The sequence below is a fragment of the Falco punctatus genome (assembly GCF_963210335.1).
Source record: "Falco punctatus genome assembly, chromosome: 4".
Taxonomy (NCBI): domain Eukaryota; kingdom Metazoa; phylum Chordata; class Aves; order Falconiformes; family Falconidae; genus Falco; species Falco punctatus.
In genome coordinates, this window is record NC_137583.1 from 108,599,792 (window position 1) to 108,623,049 (window position 23,258).

Genomic DNA, 23,258 nt, shown 5'->3' on the forward strand with positions numbered 1-23,258 from the left:
TGCTCAAATTTTGGTTAAAAAAATCCCAGTCCATTCTGAGGCAGAATGTCATTCTCAGGTAACACAGAGATAACGTCTTTGAAGTCAGCAAGGTAGTTTAATGTGCATAAAACTGAAGTCAACAAGTTTATTCCAGTCTTTAAAATTATACATGTACATGCACGCAACTATGTGATCCTTGTGTTTTTGTAGTTCCAATTTGGTAATGGCACTGTACTGAACTTGAATTTGCCACAATTAAAGAGATTACTTTTGCTTAGGATTGTTCTGTATCTGAAAACAGCAAACCCCCCCCCCCATCCCTCTGCACCCAAAGCTACAGTTCCATTAACTTTCCAGTAAGGGTTTAAAAATAAAAAAGATAAAACTTAAAGTCCACCTTAAATAAGGGTTTTAAAAGCCAGTATTTTGCCTTAGATCTGTGCTACTTTATTAGAAAATACATTTTGAACAAATCAAAAAGAGCTTAAAATATGCACTTCTGCACTGCACTCTATGTAAATGATTTTTCTAAAAGAAGACAGGAAGGTTCAAAGAACTGATAATGGTGTCTCCGACTTCTAAGCCACCACTTCAAAAATCAGCTTCTATTGCTAGGGATCAAAAATACTATTATCTTAAAGTGATTTGGTGACCCATATAAAAAGACAAATATACTCAAGCCTGACCTTTAGTAAACACATGAAGCATTAACCTCCACCTCTGGAATCCTTCCTGAAAATCTCAGCAGAGAAACCATGAAAACCAGGATTTACACACTTGTAAGGCAACCTGGAGAGTCTGGCACCCATAACCCTGCTGCGCTTGCTCCATGGAGACCCAGAAAAATTCAGGTTTCGCTGCTGTCCCATACAGTAATTTCTACCTAGTACATTTATGTCTTTTTTTCTAAACAAAGAAAGGAAAATACCTAACGGTGACATCTTGGTAAGGTACTAAGATTATTTAAATTTCTCATATACTCACAGTATGATTTCCATATTGGAGGCTGGTATTCTTCAGCATCTAAAATAGAAGTAAAAAAGGAGAAAATAATCAGTCAATTGGCCACTGGGTTAAACTGTCAGCACACATTTTTCTGCTAAGGGACCTCAGTTTGTCAGCAAAATTCACATTTCTTTCCCAAGAGAGATGCTAGCTCATTTACAGTACAGTGAGAGAGTACATCCCTACGCGAGAGAAGAATATACACTTCAACCATATTGGATCCAATGTGCTGCTTCCATGTTACGCAAGTGCAACAGGAATTAATTTCTTAACAATTTGCATATAGTTTCCTGACTCACCAGAATTTTTAAAATAATTAACTAGACTGGTAACTGCATTATTTATTTACTTTACTTGGCATAATAAACCGACAAATCACTACTGGTTTTCAATCAGGCTTCTAACCCCACTATTGAGATCGCAGAATGAGCATCAATAAATGACATGTGCTTTAGCTAAAAAGACGCACAGCTCAGGCTGGACACCGATGCACAGATCCAACAGTTCCAACAATGAGATTCAATTACATTTCTTGAGCCCACTAGAATACAGAATTGGCGTATTTTCCAGAAACTGCAGCAGCAAAAATAATATTAAAGGTTAGAAAAAGGAAAGACTGCAAAACCTGCAATTGGAAACAGGCAATTACTGCGCCTGTTGACTGAAGGGGCACAAAAAGAGTTAGTATCTTCTGTTAGTGCAAGAGTTATACAATGCTGCTGGGCAAATTTTTGGCAGAAGTTGCAGAGCTTCTGGGTTTAAACCCCTACGTTTGTAGAGCCTGAGCTAACTTTCCCCGGCCTGGTGTTGAAGAGCCCAGCAAGCAAAGGCATCTCCAGGCTGGGACGCAGACAGGCACAACTGGAGGGCACAGAGCGGGTACGGTCCCACACCACGGGGAGGTTTCCAGCTCTCTGCAAGAAAGGCTGTTGCTTCAGCCTCCAGAAAACCCAGCAGAGGCCAAGCTTGAGCAGTAGGAGTTAAATAAATCACCATACACCAGCCACAAAGGGTGGGGTACGAGTACTAGTTTGGCTCTAAACTGCCGTGTTGCCAAACACTTTTGAAGAGTCATTTATGGGGGTATGTCATTAACCTCCTAATACTGTGCAAGTTAATTAAGGCGTTTGGTATTTACTAAACTTCTACTTAAGTTATGCTAATGCAATTCAATTATAGTTGCATAGCTCATGCTCCTTGTCTATTTATATACACACAACCACTTTAAATATATCCCTGCAAAAGTTTGTTTACAAGGAATGCTAATCATTAACTACCATCTGCCACTTTTATCTCTATTGTTTTAAAAAAGGATAAATCTAGCAATGATCATAGTTACTGCCTCAAATAATGCCCTGTGACAATTCAGACACATTGATAGGGAAACCCGTTCAATTCCAGTTTCAACTGTATCAACTTCACAACTTTTGCAAATTCAAAATGTTTCCAGACTGACAGAGTTATACCATGTGGTGGCAACCCAAGAGTAATTAGCTTGCAAGTTCATTATACAGAAGGATTATTTTAAATTATATGACGCTATTCATGAGACCAGAGAAATTTATTCATGCCACAGCCAACTAATTTTTTTCTCCTGTCACATTATAATGGTAATATATGACTCTTTTTTCCCCCTATACATCTGTTGCTCCACATAGTTTACCATAACACCATAATACTGTGAATTAAATTCTTCTATCATACTTCTAAGCTACTGCAAGAAAATTTCTGAATTTGTTTGTTCACTTAGTATATTCTTCCAATAGGAGAAACATCGAGACAGTGATATAGATCCGATTATTTATACTTCTGGCTTCAGAAAAGCAAATAATAGTGGGAGAAACTATGAAAAACCAACAAGTATCGGTTGTTGCTTTAGTATGCTAAAGTAATTAGAACAAGCACAGTAAACTGAAGAGTGAAAGCTGATCTACAAGTAGCCATAAAGTGCTTCATTAGCTTGAGACAGACTGATGGTGTGGAAACGCTGCAGCCTAGGTGGAGAACAATCATCCAGGAGATAGTCATAAAACCAAACTCCTAATGATTACGTTAGATTTGTTACGGTTATGAATCTGTCAGCCCAGGAAAGAGCGGACAGAACCATTCCTCAATAGCTAAAATAATTCTTAAGGGCAGCACGCTCGGAGGAAAACCACGGGTCACCGGCTCCACATTCACCCTTACGAGGCACTGCAACACCCTCCGTGATGCCTTCAGCTGAGAACACACCCCTAAACCACAGGGAACAAAAATCCATATAGGCGATCGCATTAATACCGTTTATTGTCAAGCTACCATGCATGACAACTGATGGCACCCATTTGTAGAGAAACAAAGAACAATGAGTTGAAATACAACCTGGAGATGGAGGTCATGCTTAAGGACCAGCGAGATGTTTTATGGAGCCCAGGTACAGTCCTCTTGCTCCTTTTGTGGAAGGAGACCACTGGGCCATGTACAGCCAAAGATGCCATTCAACACAGCTGTGGGCGTGAAAACCAGCCTCAGGCCAGCAATTACCACATTTGAGTCACCAGAGAAATACACTGACTCTCCTCCTTGTGTAATACAGTCTTAGGACTCCCATCCTGAATGACTAGATTAGACTAAACTTCAGCCCTTTGTAAGCCAGAAGTTAAATAAGACAAATCCTGCCTGAGCAGACTGGATTACTATTTGCCCTTTTTTTCAGGTTTCTGTTCTGCTTGTTTTTTTATTAGTCTTCTCTTATTATAAGGTAGCTCTACTCGTTAAATGGTGCTCTGCTCTCCATCATAAACATACGACGTTATGTTTAACATAAAACATAAACCAGCAGATTCACAGAAGTTGCCAAAAAGTTTTGGTGGTCAGGTCAGTTACTACTTGACACCTCAACTCCCACAGCTTCTGCCTTCAGTTCTACATGTGATAATGGTCTCAGCAAGGACTCCAGACCCCAGTTTTGAGTCACTTAGCAAAAATCAATCAATCAGTCAGACTCGGCACAAATGGCAATGCCCTGCATTGATCTCTCATTACATTATATTCCGAATATGAACTTTGATGATAGTGCCTATCACAACTGTGATTGGCAGCATGGGAGAGAGGGTTCACTGAGGTACCATTTGGTGGCAAGATGGGTCTCTCCTATTGCTGTTTTCTTGAAGGGTCCACACTTTCAACAGCGACTTTCTGCCTAAAACAAGAAACTGAGCCAGTGAAGGTTGAAAGCAGTTGTCACAGGAGAAACTCAGAGCACAAGATAGATGCGTATCAGTTCTGAAAAACTCAACAAAATGCCCCAGCCCATAGCTGGCTATGATGCATACACCTTTCTGAGCCTAGAGAGACTCACTGTAAAAGAATTGCAGAAAGTCCAGTTTAGGTCTTTTTTCTTATTTTGATTCTTACCAATACTGTATCAGAAATGACCTTAGCAAAACCAGAAAACCTAAGGAGTACTTGCTGGAAAGGCTAGAACTGGTAAAAAAATCATGAGAGACTTCCACAAATAATATTACAGGCAATACTGTGAACTTAAAGCTTTGAAACATACCAGTTGAGAAGGTTAATATTTATTAGACCTAAACAAGTAACTAGAAATTAGTTGTATGCTGAATGGAAAGGCAAAAGGAACGATGAATGCTGACTCCTGGGGAATATTACAGCTCCCAGAAGGTTTCCCCCTGCACGCATAATTGACATGAAAGGATACCGGGGAAAATTGCCAAATCAGCAACGATACTGTGGAATTGGAAAGTGGGAGTAAGGAAGAGAGGCTAGTTCTTCGCTTTACTCTCCACAGAGTAGAGAGGATGAAAACCATCTCAGGAATAAAATATTTTCATAAAGCTGATGGAGCACTGTAAAGCTGAATAAGCTTAAAAAGACTACAGTAAAGGGAGTACTGAAAAGTTGGCAAAGCTTTAAGCTGCCAAAGAAAAAGTAAACCCACATAAGGTGGGGTTTTTTTAATGAAACATGAAGACAGAGGACAGTATTTCTTTAAATAATGGGTGGTAAATGGTTAACACATTACTCAGAGTCATTCTTAAGCAATTTCTGAGCAACGGGATTACATTAATTATATAGTAGATAAAGTTATCCATGGACTTCAAACCTTGTTCTTCATTGCGCCTGGCCCTGTACCAAAGGTGACACATTTCTGGATGTAGTTGTGAAAGACACCGGAATGACTGAATTGCTTTTTAGTACTTTCTTGTACTTTGTGAAGATGATGACGTAATGCCAGCGCCTGTGGCTTTGTGCTACCAGCACTGGGACTGACCCAGCTAAAGCAGGTCTTAATAAGATAGCGACTAAGCTAAAACTTTGATTCTTCTGACTACCAAGACTGGTACTGCAACGGAAGGAGGAAACTCTTGATTTACAGGAAAGATCACAAATTACGTCACTTGAATCCAGTATTTCTGACTTTAAGTGGCATTTCTAATTATAAGGGGAACATTAACAAATATCCGTACTGTAGCTATATGCCATGTCCCGTTTTAGGTATTCTAAAAAGTTTTAATGATCCCTATGGTAGTAAAGAGTTATGCAGACTAGTAGCAGGACTAAACTACTAAAGGGGGACTGAAATTCTTTGCTATTTTCTTCATAGTCAGTATGTAAGAGATATTTTTTTTTTCCTTTGTCCATACTAAAGGATAATAAAAAGTATTCTGCAGTTCACCTCAGAAGAACTGCTTCAGCCTGGATATTCTGCCACCATTGTCTGAAGTTCAGACTTCCTTTCCAGTAACAGCTAATTTTAAAACTATGACCTGCATGTGCAAGACACTTGTATGTGAAGAAGAGCCAATTTGGAATCTGCTTACTAGCAGCGTGCAGATAAATGATTCACTGGATGAACGTCTAGTTACTAATTTTTTCATCTTCTATTATTATTTTCAGACCAAGAGTAATAACTTTTAGCATTTGAATGCCTTTTGTATATTTCATTTAAAAAAGATTATTTTACAGTTTTACCATATACACTTTTCACATTTATAGCTTTGTTTCCAAAACATTGTTAGCGTATATTATTAAATACATTTTTACTAATCTTAAGTATGTAATTATATATATAACAGTGACACATAACTGTTGAGTAAAAGGCTATGTGAAAGATAAACAGTGTTTGTACTCTTTAGGCACTTACATTTTTCTTCATGCAGCCAGAATTACATTACACAATGTACTACAATGGGGATGGACACCACAGAATCGTGGAATAGTTGAGGTTGGAGGTCATCTGGTCCAAACTCCCTACTCAAGCAGGACCACCTACAGCCAGCTGCCCAGGACCATGGCCAGATGGCTTTTGAACATCTACCTCCAAGGATGGAGACTCCATAATGGCCCTGGGCAACCTGTGCCAGTGCTCAGTCACCCTCACAGTGGAAAAGTGTTTCCTGAAGTTCAGACAGAGCCTCCTGTGTTTCATTTTTGTGCCCGTTGCCATTGGTCACGTCACTGGGCGCCACTGAAGAGAGCCTGGCTCCGTCCTCATTGCACCCTCCCTTCAGGGGTTGACACACATCGGTGAGATCCCCCTGAGCCTTCTCTTCTCCAGGCTGAACAGTCCCAGCTCGCAGCCCTGCCTCACAGGGGAGACGCTCCAATCCCTGCACCATCTCAGTGGACCTTTGCTGGACTCCCTCCGGCACGTCCATGGGGAGCCCAGCACTGGACACAGCACCCCACGTGTGGCCTCGCCAGTGCTGAGCCGCGGGGAAGGATCACCTCCCTCAGCCTGCCGGCAGTACTCCTAACACAGGCCAGGATACCATCAGCCTTCTTCGAGGGAAGGGTACATTGCTGGCTCATTTTCAACTTGGTGTCCACCAGGACCTCCAGGTCTTCTAGACAGACAGTCCCCAGCATATATTCGTGGATGGAGATTAAAGTGACAGAGCAATAAGGTGAGTTCTTTGATAAGGCCAGTTCTTTTTCAACAGGTAAACCATCACTGCATTGTTTGATTTCCACTCTATGCTTAAAACTTATCAATTACAGAAGCTCATTTTCATCTTACCTGATGGCTAATCCTGTGGATGGTGAAGGGCTATTTTCATTTATTTTGCATGTATGTATATAGGTATGCACAACTACCGCACATTGCAGTCATTTTGCAAACTATTTTAAATAGGCACTTTTTCCTGTTTGACTGTAATTTGGCACATACTTTTGGGCATTATGATTACTTGTATTACATACAGTAACTGTCCTTGCAGACATGTCTGACTACACTTCGAGAAAGAACATTCTTATTTTTCAAGTTGCAAAAAATCATACTGTCAAATGAGCACCTCTCTAAACCCTGAAAAGTCACTGTTTCTTTGAAGAGCAAAATTAATTCTCTTGCAGTTAATAATTAGCGAGGTAGCTGTTGAAACATTTCAGTGTGTCAAAAGCTCTGTTTAGTGTTTCATTCAGAACGCACAGTTGCTCATATTTGCCAGCTTTATCGCTGAACTTTCTTGTCATCGGTACATGGACAGCTAAAATACGGAATGTGACTCCAGCTTTTGTTTTAATGAGACACTTCAACTTTCAGCATGGGGCACAGAAACAGAAATGATCAAATTGTTTATTTGCAACATAGTTTATAATTGGTGTATTAATTCAGATGATGAGTGCTTCCCACTGTGCTATTGTCTTTAAAAAAAAAAAAAAATCAGCAATACTGTATAATTTAAAATGTCAAAAAATGCTCACAAAAGGGGTGGAGTTGTCTCTTGCATAGCAATTAGACTGAAACAGTAAGCTTTTAATAATCACAATATAAACTGACAGCTATTTTGGATCTTTTGCTTTTGCCTACCATCAACTTGCTATTAGAAGCCACTGCTGTAAAAGTAGTTCATTTTGTCCGTTCTATGAATCAAGAGCCTTTCCAAATTGTGCAATCTCCTGCTTTTGCTTCAGATTTCAAAACGGTATCTCTCCACTAATAGACAGGTGGCCAGTCCATGGATAATTTTGTTTAATGCACATACCTGTTTTACTAAAATGCAGATGAAAGATTGTGCAAATAAGTAAATTTAATAATTTACAGGAGTCATCAAGTATCAAAAAAAAATACAGCTGTGAAATAAGTTAATTATTAGGGCCCAAGAGATCACAGGAGATGCAAATTATTTGAATCCACAGCTAAACTTGTAGACCAAAGCTTAAGGAGCTGTGTTTGACAGTTGGTGAGTGGTATTCAACCAGCTATGACCACCCAATTGGAGCAATATCCTATTTAATTAAAAAAATCTGCCTTTCTATTCTGCACAGATTTAAAGAGAATTAAAAGCCTTGAAAACATCATTCAAAATTTGGAAGTGGAGAGAAAGAATAAGGAAGGCTTTCAATAGCCATAGGAGATTTGTAAAAGGGAAGGGTATTTGTATAATTCTAGTTCTAGAAGTCTCTTTAAGACACTAGTCATTCTAGGGCTACTGCGTGGGGCCCAAGAAATAGAATTAAACAGGCTCTTCCAGAGAGCAAATCCAAGAACGTGACAGGGGTCTAAGTAAGCTGATGCAAATATTCCCAATGCTTTAAACATTTCCTAGGAAATCTGTAAGATTTAAGAGTGTAGAGGGGTATTCTCACTGCCTAATGTTAGGCAGGTAGCTCCTTTTTAATGCCGAATCACACTGAACCTATTTGACCTTGGGTGGCATGATTCAGGTGCTTTCAAACATTTTGTTTACAGAGCAACAATGAAGAATTTCCTCATGCAAATCATTAAAGGTTTGTGTCTAAAAACTAGAAAGGTGGACAATGAAAAAAAATCACAAAATATCTCCTTCATGCTTGATTGCCAAAAATCTGATTAAGTTAATAGCTGCCATTAAATTTAATCTGGTCACTAAAAATTATGCCCCAATGCTTGTTACCGTTCTCTATTTTAACACTAATGACAGTGTAATTAAAATGTAACACGGTTACTTTTACATTTTCATGCTTTTAATATATAAACCAGAGGTAACGAGACATTAAAATGGTACAAACAGGGCTCTGCGTGACTGAGACATTGACATTTCTTTAGTAGGAATAAACACATGACATAAGTTAAATCACATCACATTAGGAGACCAGCTATCTTACACAGATACACTTTAGCTTCTAACTAATGGCCAGTTAGTTCCTGGCTAACAATCAAGACCAGATAATCAGTTGGCATATATGAGAATAGCTCCGCTGAAGTAATTTTATCACTGTGCAAAAAGTGGCAATGCATTTCCAGTAATTTACTTATTGCATCCTAAAACCCCATCCCCCAACCCTCCAGCCAATGATCCTTGGACTCAGCAAAGCAGTCCCCGCATTGTATGAAAAAGCATGTGACTGAAATAACCGTAATAATGCCAAAAAATGGCATTAAAAGGGTCACCGTGAAGTATTTCAATTAGAGCATTTATGTTGAAGTAGTTTCAGCACATTCCCTGTTCCAGAAATGCACTCATACATTGACATGATGCCCATTTATCTGGCTTGTCAAAGGAGCCAGCACATTCCCTGAAAACTTATTAACCTTTAGCAAAATCCAAATCATTGCTTTTGGTAACTCTGTTATTTTTGACATGGGTCATTTTATCATCTCTCTAAGCAAGGGTGCAAGTGTTTGCTTTTGACTCTTCAAGGGTATGAGGTAGTGCTAGTCCTCCTGCAGGTGACTGTGGAGGCTGTCCAACAGCTTCTCTGGATAGAGAAACAGAATTATTTTTAAAGGGTACAACTGCAGCCTCCGAATCAAGTGAAACCCGGTAATTCACCTCACTCAGCAAAGCCATGTGATTCAGAGAATTTACTTACAAAATCTTACAAAAATCACAAAATCCGTTGTACTTGGCACAGGGGCTGCTCATGTACTAGGGACCGCAATGAACTCTGCGGCCTAAACGCAATTTCAAGCCTTGCACATCAGAGATAAGAACGACCCTGCCACCCAGAGCACCACAATGACCTGCAGAAGAATAAAGGTTTAGCAAATAATTAGACCTTTTTTTTTGGCTTTCTTTACAGGTCCTGTAGCATTGCTGCAATATTTGCTTCTATACATTGAAAATATGAAAAACAGGGAACACACCACCCACCTGCAAAGCTTTTTAATCATTCCCACAGCTCTCTGATAAAATTTGAAATAACCAGGCCTTGCAGGATAAGAAGCAATCCTGTACCTGTGTACTTCCCCTGCTACAAAACCATGACATTTTTCTTTTAACTCCATTCTTTGGTGAACAGCTTCATGTGTGTCAATTACATTCAAGGCCAACTGGATTATTCTTTTATGTGAAGTTCGGTTTCCGGATCTTCAGTGAAGTTTGCTTTCTGTAGCTTCAATTTACCTCTTTTCAAAAAATAGTTTTGATTAACTCGTGTCAGCTATTACATAAGCACCCACCTTCTCTTCAGATACACTGTGCAAATGGACGAACACTTCACAAGTCTTTTGTATTTCCACCCACCATGTAACTGCTCCCCCAGTACTGTTGTTCCTGCAGTTATTAATTTGGATCTTCTTAAAATTCGGCTCCACAAGAATGTGCTTATGCTGACAAGATTCTTAAGTCTTAGAAAGGTCTATGTAAGTACGCTTTCCTCCCTGCAATTTTAGCAATAGAAGAGTTACTACCAGTATTTAAAATGCTAGAAAACCATAATGAAAACTATTTCCCCTCAGAAGAATATGGTTTATGTATTGTTTCCTTACTCAGGAGGAATTTTAATTGCCTTGTGGAAGTCTGTAATTCTTCTGAGAGCTTTTTACTACAGCCTGGCACTTTTACAGTTGATAATGAGCTCTTACTGTATCACGTATTTGCAAAATACTTTGTATGAAACACTACAAAATTTAAAATACACTTAGGTCTTCCACAAGTTTCATCAAACTAGCCAACAGGGCTGTGCAAAATATCTCAAAGCCTGGGAACAGGTGACAATTTTGCTTTGCAGCTTGCAACATTGACTGCATTTTCCCTAGAGAAACACTGTTTAATGGCATGTCACATCAGGCAAACCCCATGTCTCTCTAACATTTTCATCGTCAAATAAAAAAAAAAATATCCAAACTGGTGCTCACAGGATAGACATACAAATGTCTCCAGTGGCACTGAGTGGAGGGACAGAATTTAGCCCCCATAAAGTACAAAGGAGAAGGCAACTACAGCCTGGCTAATATCCCGATTTCCTACCCTGCAAACTTCAAAGATGCATATGACACAAGAATACTGTATTTAAGTGTCTTAGAACACATGAAGCTTCTTTCTATGTGATAAATAAAATGAAAGCAGTAATTCCCACGTAAAAATGGATTTTGCTTCTGTATAATCAGAGATAGGGTGGTTATTTTTATATAAATAAATTGCAAAGGAAGGAGAAAGCACGATTTTTCTCAGTAACTTTTCCGGAATTATTTTTCACCCTTGTAGCAATCACAAAGTAAATTTGTTTCTTACCCCATTACGCCCCACTTATCTTGCAGACACACTCAGAAGACAGTCAAGCCAGTACTTCAAAGCTCATCCATCACATCTTTGATCATAACATCAGTACAGTAAGAAAAAAAAAAAATTCCTCTTCCTTGGAGTTATTTTTAAAGATACACACAGGTGCCACAATTTTGAACAAACCCTCTAACTCATCCCACTAAAACACTTAGTGTATGGTCAATTAATTATGAATAAGGCTATGGTTTTGGCACAATATTTAGTATATTTCATGGCAGAGGCACAGGGAAAAGAAGCAGTATTCAACAAAAGCTTAGCAAATATGTTTGCTATAAGCTTCCAGCAGTTAAATAGTAACCAATATTTAATACATTATCAATAAGCATGTACACTTTCTACTATGATTTATATGCTGAATGATAAAAGTTTAGATGTCAGATACTCTCTTTTTTTTTTTCTGTGGGCCAAAATCAGCAGTTGGTCTTCCTGACCCAGCACGGTCTCCCCTTTAAAGAGCAAATGAGTCAGAATTCTTTAAGTGGTGTGACATAATCACAGCCTTTACGATGAGCCCCAGCTAAAGGCACTGCAGAATTACAGGAGCCATTTCATCCCTGTGTCTAAGCTCACAGGGCACGTATGGAGGTACCAGTATGCTGGCAGATCAGTAGCTATGGGCACAAAATAAGATGCTTTCCATCAATTGCTTCCTAATAATGAAACTAAGGAGAGCTGTGTTCCTTTGATAACGTAGAGGTCTTGATCTAAAAACACAAGGTTCATGTTCAAGTATTTTTTGATTCGCAAAGAACGAGCATGTCTACACGCTGAGGCTCAAAACTGACTAATGTCACTTCAGAGCACAGAGAGGGGAGAACAAAACAAATTCAAGCCTTTATTTTGGAAAGCTCTGGCAAATCTCCAAAGCAGTATGATGAATTTTTTTTTTTTTTAAGTTAAAGGGAAGGGTTGGTGCTGAGCACCAGTTGGTGCAAGTCTTAGTAGCAACCACCACTCTGCAGTTCTGCTTTCCTCTTGGGAGGCAGGAAAGCTGGGTAAAAAGATGAGCTCATGCTCTCATCTCTGGCACGACAAGAGCTAGGATGGATATTTCATCTTGTAAAGACACCAATCCATGTGAAACGTGGGTGGTTTTTTTAAGATTTTCCTGCTTTTCCTATGTGTTTGTTGCATCATACAAGAAAGCCTGTCAGAGTTTGTCAGATCATCCTAGTAGCTAAACGTCCCCAAATACAGATTTTCTTGAGAATCCAGAGGTTGCTGGTTGTCTGTGGGTTTGTTGGCAACACCAAAGGTTCCTAACTAATGACTGAGACAGTGTGCTGTCCCTACAAGCCACTCCAAACGAAGCTGTGTTTTTGCCAAGTTTTTGCTTCATATCATCATTATTTGATGCTCACAGAGACAGTGAGCAACTGTGTCAGCTTTGTGCACCAGGAACTACAAAACCATTCAACAATTATAAAATATACATTTATTTTAAACTTTTGCTTCATGTGTTACTTTCAAGGATAGTTAAAGGTAAACCAGGCTGAAAGAGTAAATAAGCCTGCTTATGACAGCAGAAAATAGACCTGAATATTAAGAAGAAACATATCTCAAAAGGGAAGCACAGTGAGACTTAAATCCAATTTGTAAGATAAAATCTAACCAGACCACTTACTATTGCCATCTGATAGCACTCAATATTGCTTGAAATTCATTAATATGCTAGGTAACCTAAGTACAGTGCGTGTATACAAAATTAATTCTATTAATTTCTACATTAGAAAAATCTACCGAAAGAGGAGGAGAATAATTATAAAGCAGTCTTACCCATCTGTGGAAAAGACATAGCAAAACCAATCTAAACCTCAGAAGAATAATTATCCCATGAGACACTCACCTCCTGGGAGTGCCCATTATTGTGTTACGAGAACATAAAACTGACAGCTATTCAGAAAGACCTTCAGAGCAATTTTGGTTTAGCTCTACTGCTTATCTTACCTTGTCATCTTTTTAGAATACCTACAAGCTCCCAGCTAACTTACCAATATTATATTTTATTTTTACAAGCAAGCCGTAAATGCTTCTTTTACAGCATATACTTTGCCCAACAGACCAAATGTTGGAAAAAACGTTACGCATCTTAAGTAAAAGGCTATTCACATCTAAACGGTTTTATAGAGTAATAATATTTCATTTAGATCTGCCTACTAACTGATGATTGCTTAGTCAGATTAGGTGGAACTCCAAATGAGACAGAAGCAAAGCATTTCATTATCATTAAATATTCCCATTATGGCAGCATTTGGAACCCAAAATCAGTTATGTCCAACTGCTAACAAGTACAGTTTAAAAATAAAACTCAGCAGTTGCTGACCTAAAAGTGCTCTTGATTATAGTGTGCGGCAAGCATCCAACAGATAAAAGGAAAAGGGATGGAAAAGCAAAAGGGTAACAGGAGGGCTATCCATATCAGTCATAAGTACCAGTCACAGCATCCTCCCGTAACTATTAAGAGAATAGTTTTATCCGAACGCAACGCAAAGATAGCTAGAAAACAGAAGATGGTGTTAAAACCACACAAAATTTAAGAAGCACAGAGAATCACATATATACACTAGGGATAACTTCAGCTGATTTATTATTACATTAGGAAGCTTTGCTTATAAATGTTAAGAAAAATGGTGGGGATTTAGTTCCTTCTGAGAGCATGAGAAAAAACCAACCTCAATACATTTATGCTACATTTTTATTGAAGTGACACATCACATAAATAATAAAATTATTCTGGATCAAGGTTTTGCAATAACTTATTTCTGCTGAAGAGTGAATTATTCAAGAGCAAACTGCAGCTCACCCTCAGCATATCCTTCCCTGCTTAAGCTGCACCAGAAAAACAGCACCTGACTTCATCGTATTTTCAAAGACATGCCTATACCCTATTGCACAGCAGTTTGATTTTCATTTTATCTGATGTCAGTCAATTTACTTACACCGCTGCTGTGCAAAGTCTGGTCCACAGTCCCCAAATGGCAAACATCTTCAATAGAGAAATGCTTCTTTTCTGAAACTAATTTATTGTCTAGAAGAACCACATTTCCTCCCAGCTTCTCACTCATTAGGGTCCAAAACTCAGTCTCTGCTGGAGTGAGGAGGCCAGATCTGAAAGCAGTCATGTATATCTGATGAGGTTTACGAGACACATGATTGGTGCCATTAGACAGTGAAATTCAGGAGGACGCCGAGTTCTGCTGCAGACAATTTACAATGACATAACCCTTGGCTAAAGGGAGCCCTGAAATGTGAGCTTCCATTTAACAACCCAGCGGTCGTGGGCAAAACCACAACCGAAACATCAACATGAGGTGGTGCTTCATGATCATTAGCTGCAAATCACACCACCCCAAGAAATGCATTGCAGGCACTTTTGATACAGCAGGAGAGCCTTGTACAAATGCTAATCTCAAAACACTCACTTGAAAATGCTCCAGTGGTTTTATAACAGTGGAAGAGATGACTGATTAGGTGCCAAAATGGTTTGATGCCAGCACTGAAGAAAGCCTTTGCAGCTCTTAGGATTTCTCCTAAAACAGATTCAACTTTAACTTGTAATGTCCTTCAAAGTACAGGTATCTTTTTGCATCGGTTCCAGCCAGGATTTCAGAGCTGTGCCATGACTGCTCCAGCTGCCGTACAGAAGTGTTTGTCTAGCAGGCATACTACTTATCGCACGTCCTAGACCGGTGCACTACATTCCATCACCACTTATTCTGCATCTAAACGACTATCTTCATTGTTTTCTGAATAATAGGTGACAAATACTTGCATGGTTTACTTAAAAAGTGCTGCAAAATATGTATTAGCATTAAATTTATCAAAAAGTGAATACAAGTGGGAATAAAATAGCATAATCAGGACTAAAGAAACATCTCCTAGGAGGCAAAAAATGAATGTAGCCTTCGGCTGAGAGAGACCCCCATGACAGTCCAACTCAATAAAAAAATTTATATCAGAGCGCCAAAATTTGATTTATAAAACTTACAATTGCTCCATTGATTTCAGTAGGGTGGGAGTGATTTATTTCAGGCAAAGAGATGTCCAGAATTATATATAAGCATCGTGAGCTCAGAAATGCCAGCGGCCATGGTGTTAACAGTAGATGGTTCTCATGCTCTTCTCTCAGTAAGCTCAGTAGCAGCAACTACAATATACTCAACTTCACTTCATTAATTATAATTATTTTGTAATTATAATTGTTTTGTAATTATAATTATTTTATTCATGCACTATGAGCCAGAGCCAGCCGTTCTCTGATTTATTCCTTACAGTCCAGAACTCTTGCCACTGAAGGGGCACTTGAGTTTTGCAGCCGTGTCCAGATCTACAGAAAGATTGTCCTACAACAGAATTCACGTGAACTGCTATAGTAGTAAAGACTAAAATGACCTACAGAACTACTAAAGTATATTCCTCAAACCATCCAGCGGATGAACACAGATTCTGCTAGCTAAATATCTAACCTGATGAAAAAAAGCCCTATTAAAAACCTCCTTAAAAGCTAAGCTAAAAACCTACCAAAATCCCAGCCCAGAAGCAGCATTAAACACTTTCGAATTCAAATCCAGATTAAGTTCAATTCCTTCATCCATAAATACTGTGAAGATAACCTTACTTCAGAACCAAAACTTGAATCTTTACCTATAACAAAAATAAAGCACAGCAGCCCTGACCAAACACCAGCAGTATGCAATCATATTTAAAAATGGATACGTTCCAGTGGCTATATCCTAAGGTGGCTGAAGAAGTTCACTGAAGCTCAACTTTTTTCTGAATATGCTCATAGACATTTACCAGCATATACAGATGTAGATTTCTCTACCTTATACACTCATTAGGATTCAGTCTTTATTTTGACAAGTGTGATCTGTCTACTCCATCTCACACACTCACTACAACTGCTTCGATCACTTCAGGTTCCAGTCGGTTTCTCATAAAAGAGTATATGGAATAATTGGCAAATTTTCTTCCCTCCAAGCCCTGACTTCCAAAATAAGTCAGTGATTTTTTTTTTATTCAGAGTTTCACAGGTCCAGCGAGACAAAAGACAAACCAGTGACCCAGCTCAGGGACTTATTGGGAGGGAGCACCCTGACATCTGGAAATGACAAAGGATGGGGTTTGCAATTAAAGGACAGCACTTTTTAAATTGAGGTTAATTTCTAACGCTTCTAAATGCTCCTTGTATTACTCTCCATTCCCATAAGTGAGAGCAAACCACAGTCTGTCTCCCAGCCCCTCTGAGCTTTCCTGTGGGGATGGAGCCACCTCGCCCCAAGCCCTATGCAGCAGCAGAACCCCGGTTTTAATCTGAATTTTAGACATCATTGCAAATACTTCTGCTGCCTCAAATAACAGAGCACGTTTCAAAACCAAGTGGCTGTCTACACTGGCACAATGCAGGGGCAAGGTACAAAGAGGGAGACAGAAGTAAACAAATCCAATCTTCAGTGCAAAGTTCAGTGGAGTAAATATTTCTAGTCCAGCAGGAGCAGCCCCGCAGCGCTGCAGTGCTTTTCTCAACAGCACAGAAAGCTGTCGTAGCTGTTGAGAACGTTGCTGGAGAGGGACACAGGGATGAAAACTGCTGTTGCATTATGAGTCGAAATGAGTCTCAGGAGCTTTTCATCACCATTTCCAGGCTGAGATTGCCGTAGCAAGAAGTGGGAGATGAATTCCCTGCCTCCACTCTGATTTCAGCTGCAAGGAGCCGTAGGGTGTGGATGTGGAAGGACATCAAGAAGGAGCTCGAGCGGCTGTGTTTGCACCGGGTGGCACGTCCTAGAAAGCTCCACAGCTGCCCAAAGCACAGCGGGAGGCTGAGCAGGAGAGAAGGAAAGGGGGTAAGGGAACAGCCTGCCTCGACCCCCTGCTGTCGCCGTGGCCCCTGTGAGAAGAGCCGCCCGGCCATGCCGGCAGAGATCTGCTGGATCACACCTGCGCCTGCCAGCTGCCCTTCAACCCAGCGCTTTAATGTGGTTTCTGCTCTCTCGCGCTACTCGTTCCGGACAAAAAGAGCAGGTCAGGTCAGACAAAACTGCTGCTGAATGTTTGTCTTGGCGGCTATTTATTTCTTTATATATTTTTAGTAGCGCGGACAGGGCCTCAGCGGGCACCTCTGCCTCTCGGGCTCATCCCGAAGTGCTTCTGCAGGCTGGGCTAGTCATCTACTAGCCCATCTCACCACCTGCTTCTGAGGGCCTTCAGTTCTGACCGCTAAGGTGAGTATTTTCAGCCAGCAGCTTCACTACATCAAACAGTTATTATCACTCTGAGCACTCTTTTCATTAGCCAAACATTTCTCTACACTCTTTTAAGCTGAAACCACCACTTCTACTTAATAGAATAGCAATTAACTTGAAATACTTGGCTTTTTACTGCAATGCATCACTCTTTCACAGTCTGATATGCTAATAAAAACTGTATGCTAACATAACGTATAAAATATCATCTCTGACTTTAAACTAAACCAAAATTTATTGGCTCCAACTGATGTACCCAATGAATATTAATGTATTGACTTAGGTAGCAGAGTCCTATGCCATCAGGGAAATAAATCAGAGTGGAGGAGACCATACAGTGCACTGGAGAAAGTCTCAGCTTTTCTGTTTTAGTAGAATTTTAATTCTACCCAAATTGAATGTGGCTCCAGACTGAAAAGTAAAGTTGAAATGATAAGGTATTTTATGCTACATGGCAGCTCTCATATACTATAAAATATTCCTTCAGCCCCCTAGTAAACAAATTAATTGGCAATCTTGCAAACAAAAATCTCAAGTTCTTTTACTTCTTCTAAGGCATCATTAGCAATTATAGGATGCTGGCAGGACAAATTATGCTCTCAGTTATACCTCTACAACCCACCTCTCTCTCCTGCTTATGCTCTTAATCCTTACCCAGCTCCACTGAAAATGCAAATCTTTACAATTATGACTGTAGGGATAATGGTACAACATCACTGCAGTAAAAATGCCCATTTACCTCAATGGTGCTTAAACTCTTAAGCCTTGCACTGGCATGGATAAACATAAATTAACCTCAATGTTTAAATGTTTAAGCTATTATTGAGCAACCACCACCCAAAACCAAGCCAGCAAACAGCACTCCTAGACTCCAGAGAGCTACACCCATCCATTTCATCTGAAAAAGGAAGCTGATGCAATGCAAGATGACATGAGAAAGTGATGATTGATTTAGTTCCTCATGAATAACAAAGTACTCCCTAACTCCATGAAGAAGCAGGTAAGTGCAGGAAGTAACTGAAGTTACTTTTGAAACAAAAGTTACAGCAAACAACAAAAAAAAGAAAACTCCAAGTATGGTGGGACAGACAGAATTATCCAGGAAAAAAACACCCACATCTCAAATAGCTGTACAGTTTAGGTGTCTCTTCTGATTTCAAGTTGTGTGCTTTTTTTTCCTGTTCAAATTGGACAAGGACATGCCTACCTTACCCACTTTTAAAAGTTATTGTTATATATCCAATTCCAGCTCTATTAGTTATTCATTTACTGATTTGGAATTTCATCTTCCAAACAAACTGTTACTGCAAATCTTTTGAGAAGTATCTCTTGTGACCTTTGAGATGTTTTCTTAGAAGAAACATAATTTTGAATTACAATTGTGCAGCAGACCTTGCACACCGATGTCTCACTGAGTAAACTGAATTAAGGTCAAAATCAACTTCTCCTTTGTTACTCTCTGGTACTAGAAACTAACCTAGGAATAAGACATTTTGGCTTGAATAAGAAATACAATTAATGAAGTAGCGGACATTTGTGCTGCCATTAATGCATTACAAAACAAACAGATGTGCTGAAAGTTTGGCTTGAAAAAGCTTTCACAGCATTATTTATTTATCCATCCTACTGATAAATTCTAGTTACTAATACAGTGTACTTTTCACATTCACGAACCAAGTACGGATAAGAGAAACTTAAAAGTATCAAAATATAAAAGTCATAATAACAAAAATGTGACACGACCAAGGGAAGACCAAATGCCCATCTCACCCAACGCACCATTTCCAACAACGGGCAACAACACTGGCTCAGGGGAAGAGTTTGAGAGCGGGACAACCAAGCTGAAGGAGGCTCCTTCCCACACGACACCGTCAGAGCTACATCATACCCACTCACTCTGGAATGCTTTGGACATAAACAATCCCACAGCAGACATCAGTACCCACACAGAATAACCACGGGAAAAGTTTTACGTATGCATTGCTTTTTCTTAACTTCAAAATACAGAATGTGGCCAGCTGCCATTATTTGGTCTATGGAGTAAAAAATACACAAACTGTAGACAGGTTCACTTCCGATATTTCAATTTTATGACTGCTGAACTGCATTGAATTTTAAAAGCGGTAACACTGCAGTATAACTGTAAAAGTATTATGCTGAATTAGAACAATTCTTCTGAACAACACGGCCATTTACACCAGCATCCTAATATAATACATATTTATAATAGAGTGCCTGGTGAGATAAATGAGTCATACTGTAAATAGCCATCAGGGATATGGAAAGTAATAGTTTCTCATGACCTGCTACATGTGTACAAAAGCAGGTGACTGAAATGATGTAAATATTAAGATGGTATCTTTAGCAGGCACTCCTCTACCCTGGAGGGAGAGCGACAGGAACACTGTCTGTGCACTTCCAGCTTCCCTGTGCTTTAACGAACACCCAAGCTGCAGATGCACACCCTCTCCAAGAAGCAGTTCTGCTGGTTAAAAAGGCAACAGAGAAGGAGTATAAACACACCGCTCGGTTCCTGGGGGTTAACATCAGGAAGGTCAAAGGCCAAACAAGAAGGGCTTCTGCAAGCAATGCCGGCAACAAAAGCAAGTTCAGGGAAAATGCAGGTTCAGAGAGGAACAGGGTAGACAACCCACCAACAGGCAATATTGAAAAGCTTGCTTCCAGACCTCTGCATTTATCTCTACGGTTTGGGAAAGGGATGAGCAGCTGACAGCATGGATGTAACTGGTAAGGGACCCATGAGCAAAATAGATTCATTTATTCAAATACCTGGGGCTGGATGGGATTCAGCCAAGGGTGCCAAAAGAGTTGGCTGATGTGATTGTGTGGCCACGATGCATGAAAAAATGTACACAATCAGGGTAGGTCCCCAGCAACCAGAAAAATGTTGATGTTATGCTTACTTTAAGAAGGGCGAGAAGGAGGACCAAGAGAACAACACGCTGGTCCCTGGACAGGGCAGGACACGCATTCCTTGGAGTCCGCTTCCAGCCACATGAAGGACGAGGCGGCAGTCAAAACCAGTCAACACAGGCTGACTGCTTTCTGTAACAAAATGACCTGCTATGTGGATGAGGAGAGAGAGGTGGATGCAATATACCTCGACTTCTCAATTTTTTTGACGCTCTGACCCTCCTGTACTCCTCTGGGAGTTGAGGAAGTACGGGCTAGAGGAACAGACTGCGGGGTCAGTTGAGAACTGGTTGGTTGGACTGCCAGTCCTGAAGGGTGAGAATCAATGGCCTTACAACTGCTTGGCAGCTGGTAACGAGCACAATACCCCGACATCAATAGTGGGCTGATATTGTTCAATATCTTCATCAATTACTTCAGTGATAAAGCAGACCCCTCGGCAACTTTGTGGACAACAGTAAATTACCATTTAGCTTAACCTCACCCTGAGAGATTCAGTTCAGAAGAACCTTGATAAACTGAGGATTGGGACAACAGAAACTTCATCATGTTCTACAAGAAGGGCCAGGTGCAGTCTCTGAGGCAGACCAACACCATACACCACCCAAGGGTGGGAACTGACTGGCCGTATAGCGGCATTGCTGGCATGACCTAGGGGTCACGGTGCCCTCCAAACTGAATACGAGCCAACGGTGTGCTTCCCTCACGAGTAACACAAACACCATACAGAAGGCACGTTACCCCCAACGAGAGGTTAAGGGAGCGGGGCTTTGTTCATGGGGCAAAGGGGAGGCCAAGAGGCAGTCTAATAGTAGGCTACCATTGCTTAAAGAGCAGCTGGAGCGATAGACCCAAACTCTCCTCAGTAGCAGCAGACGATGCAACACCTGGCAAACATCACAAACTACAGCTTGGATGGTTCAGAGCGGACAAGTACGATTAAACCAAATTCAGCAGCAGTGGAACAGGCTGCACAGAGAGATGGTGCAGTGCTTGTTCTTGGAGGTCTTCAAGGCTAAGCTGGACAAAGCCATGGTTCACCAGATACAGCGCTGGAAATGATTTTGATTCAAGACCTCCAAAGGCCCCTTCCAACCAACTTGTCTACGATTCAGTGAAAAGATGATTGCCCACCTCCCTCGCACAGCCCTTTTGCCACTGTCTTAGCTCCCAGAAGTGCAGCAGGTAGGGTTAAACAAAGCCGTGGTTTTTAGGCTGCACAAATTAACCAAGCTTGTTTTGGATGGAACAAGGTCAGGAAACATCTTAACCAAGGATATCTGTGGGAAGATCTGAGAAAAGTTACTTCCAGCAAGGCAGACACGATAAGCAATTGAGGATGGGCTGGAAAAAACAGCTGCAACATGTTTCAGTGTTGGCAATAGCTGCTATGTAAGTAGCTGCACGCTTCTTGGCTTCTGCCAGGATTGCTCCCTGAGCACAGCAAGAACTCTCTACCTTCCTCACCTCCCAGCAGTGGCTCTACAAACAGCTGCAAGAAATTTCATGTCTTGTCCTCTTTTTTTTTTTTTTTTTCCCCCTGATTTCCAACCAACCAGGCAGGTCCAGCTCACTGACACATACTGCATTTCTCAAACAGGGAAACTCACCAGGAGTTCAAAATTTATCATGCTACATCCAAGCAGAAATGCCAGCCCTGCTGGACAGTCAACGTCTCAGCCAAAAGTCTCCCATAAAAGCAGTTTAGAAGCTGATTAACAAGATTTAAACAGCTAATTAGTCAAGACGCAATGCACATAGGTACACAGAGTGCAGGGCTAATAAACTGGTGTCATGATGGTGAATGAAGAGATAAGAACAGCCTAAACTTCAGCTAATGGCTTCTGATGGTGTGGCACTGGCAGAGGTAATCCAGTGGCTGAAAGCCTGTCAAGAGCCACAAAGAGTAAGTCAGAGATACCACAGGATGCAGTGCTTGGTATATTCTTTCCAAAGGAGATAAGATCAGCATTACCTTCTTCTGCCTGAATCTGCCAAAGAAATGATTGGGTCAGGCTGGCATGTCATTTATGCTTACTTAGAACAGATTGATCTGATCCAGTCTCTACCACCCTTAAGACATACCTGTGCATTGGGACACTCGGACACAAACTCACCAATTACTGGCAAGCTGCTGAGACAAACTGGTTTGGTCCCTCCATCAGGCCTGATTGCCCAAAGACACCTGGACAGAGGGGCATAATGAAACGTTTCCAAGGATTTGTCTCAGCCTTGTAGAAGTTGCGCATCTAGTCTCAGCTAGTCATTTAGGCTACTTTAATTATCAGTCTAGAGAGATGCTTCCAGGTGTGTTTGATTCCTGTGTAAGATGGATGGAATAAAACTCTCTTCCACACACCCCCCAAGACAGCTACATCCCTCCACTCCTACCATAGGGAAGAAGAAATTTCAGAACAGTATGACAACCGGTCCATCACAGGGGAGGTTTTGAGAGGGTTTTTATCTCTACCTCTACAGCACTGAATCTGCTATGTGACTGTGCGCTGGAAGAAAAGATAAAAAAGAAATACTAGATAAAAATATTGCTTAACTAAATTTTTCAGACTTTTGGAAGGGCAATTATTCTGAAGTCAAGAATTTT

The 23,258-nt window shown here is 40.4% G+C and overlaps 1 protein-coding gene across 2 annotated transcripts in view; it reads right to left on the reverse strand.

The window, feature by feature from the left end:
* CHN2 (chimerin 2) overlaps positions 1 to 23,258 on the reverse strand; it is a 163,349-nt gene that overhangs the window by 94,798 nt on the left and 45,293 nt on the right. For both annotated transcript variants that reach the window (XM_080386502.1, XM_080386503.1), the window contains exon 2: positions 967 to 1,005. In XM_080386502.1, the coding sequence (XP_080242628.1) occupies positions 967 to 1,005 (39 nt within the window). The remainder of the gene's footprint in view (positions 1 to 966; positions 1,006 to 23,258) is intronic.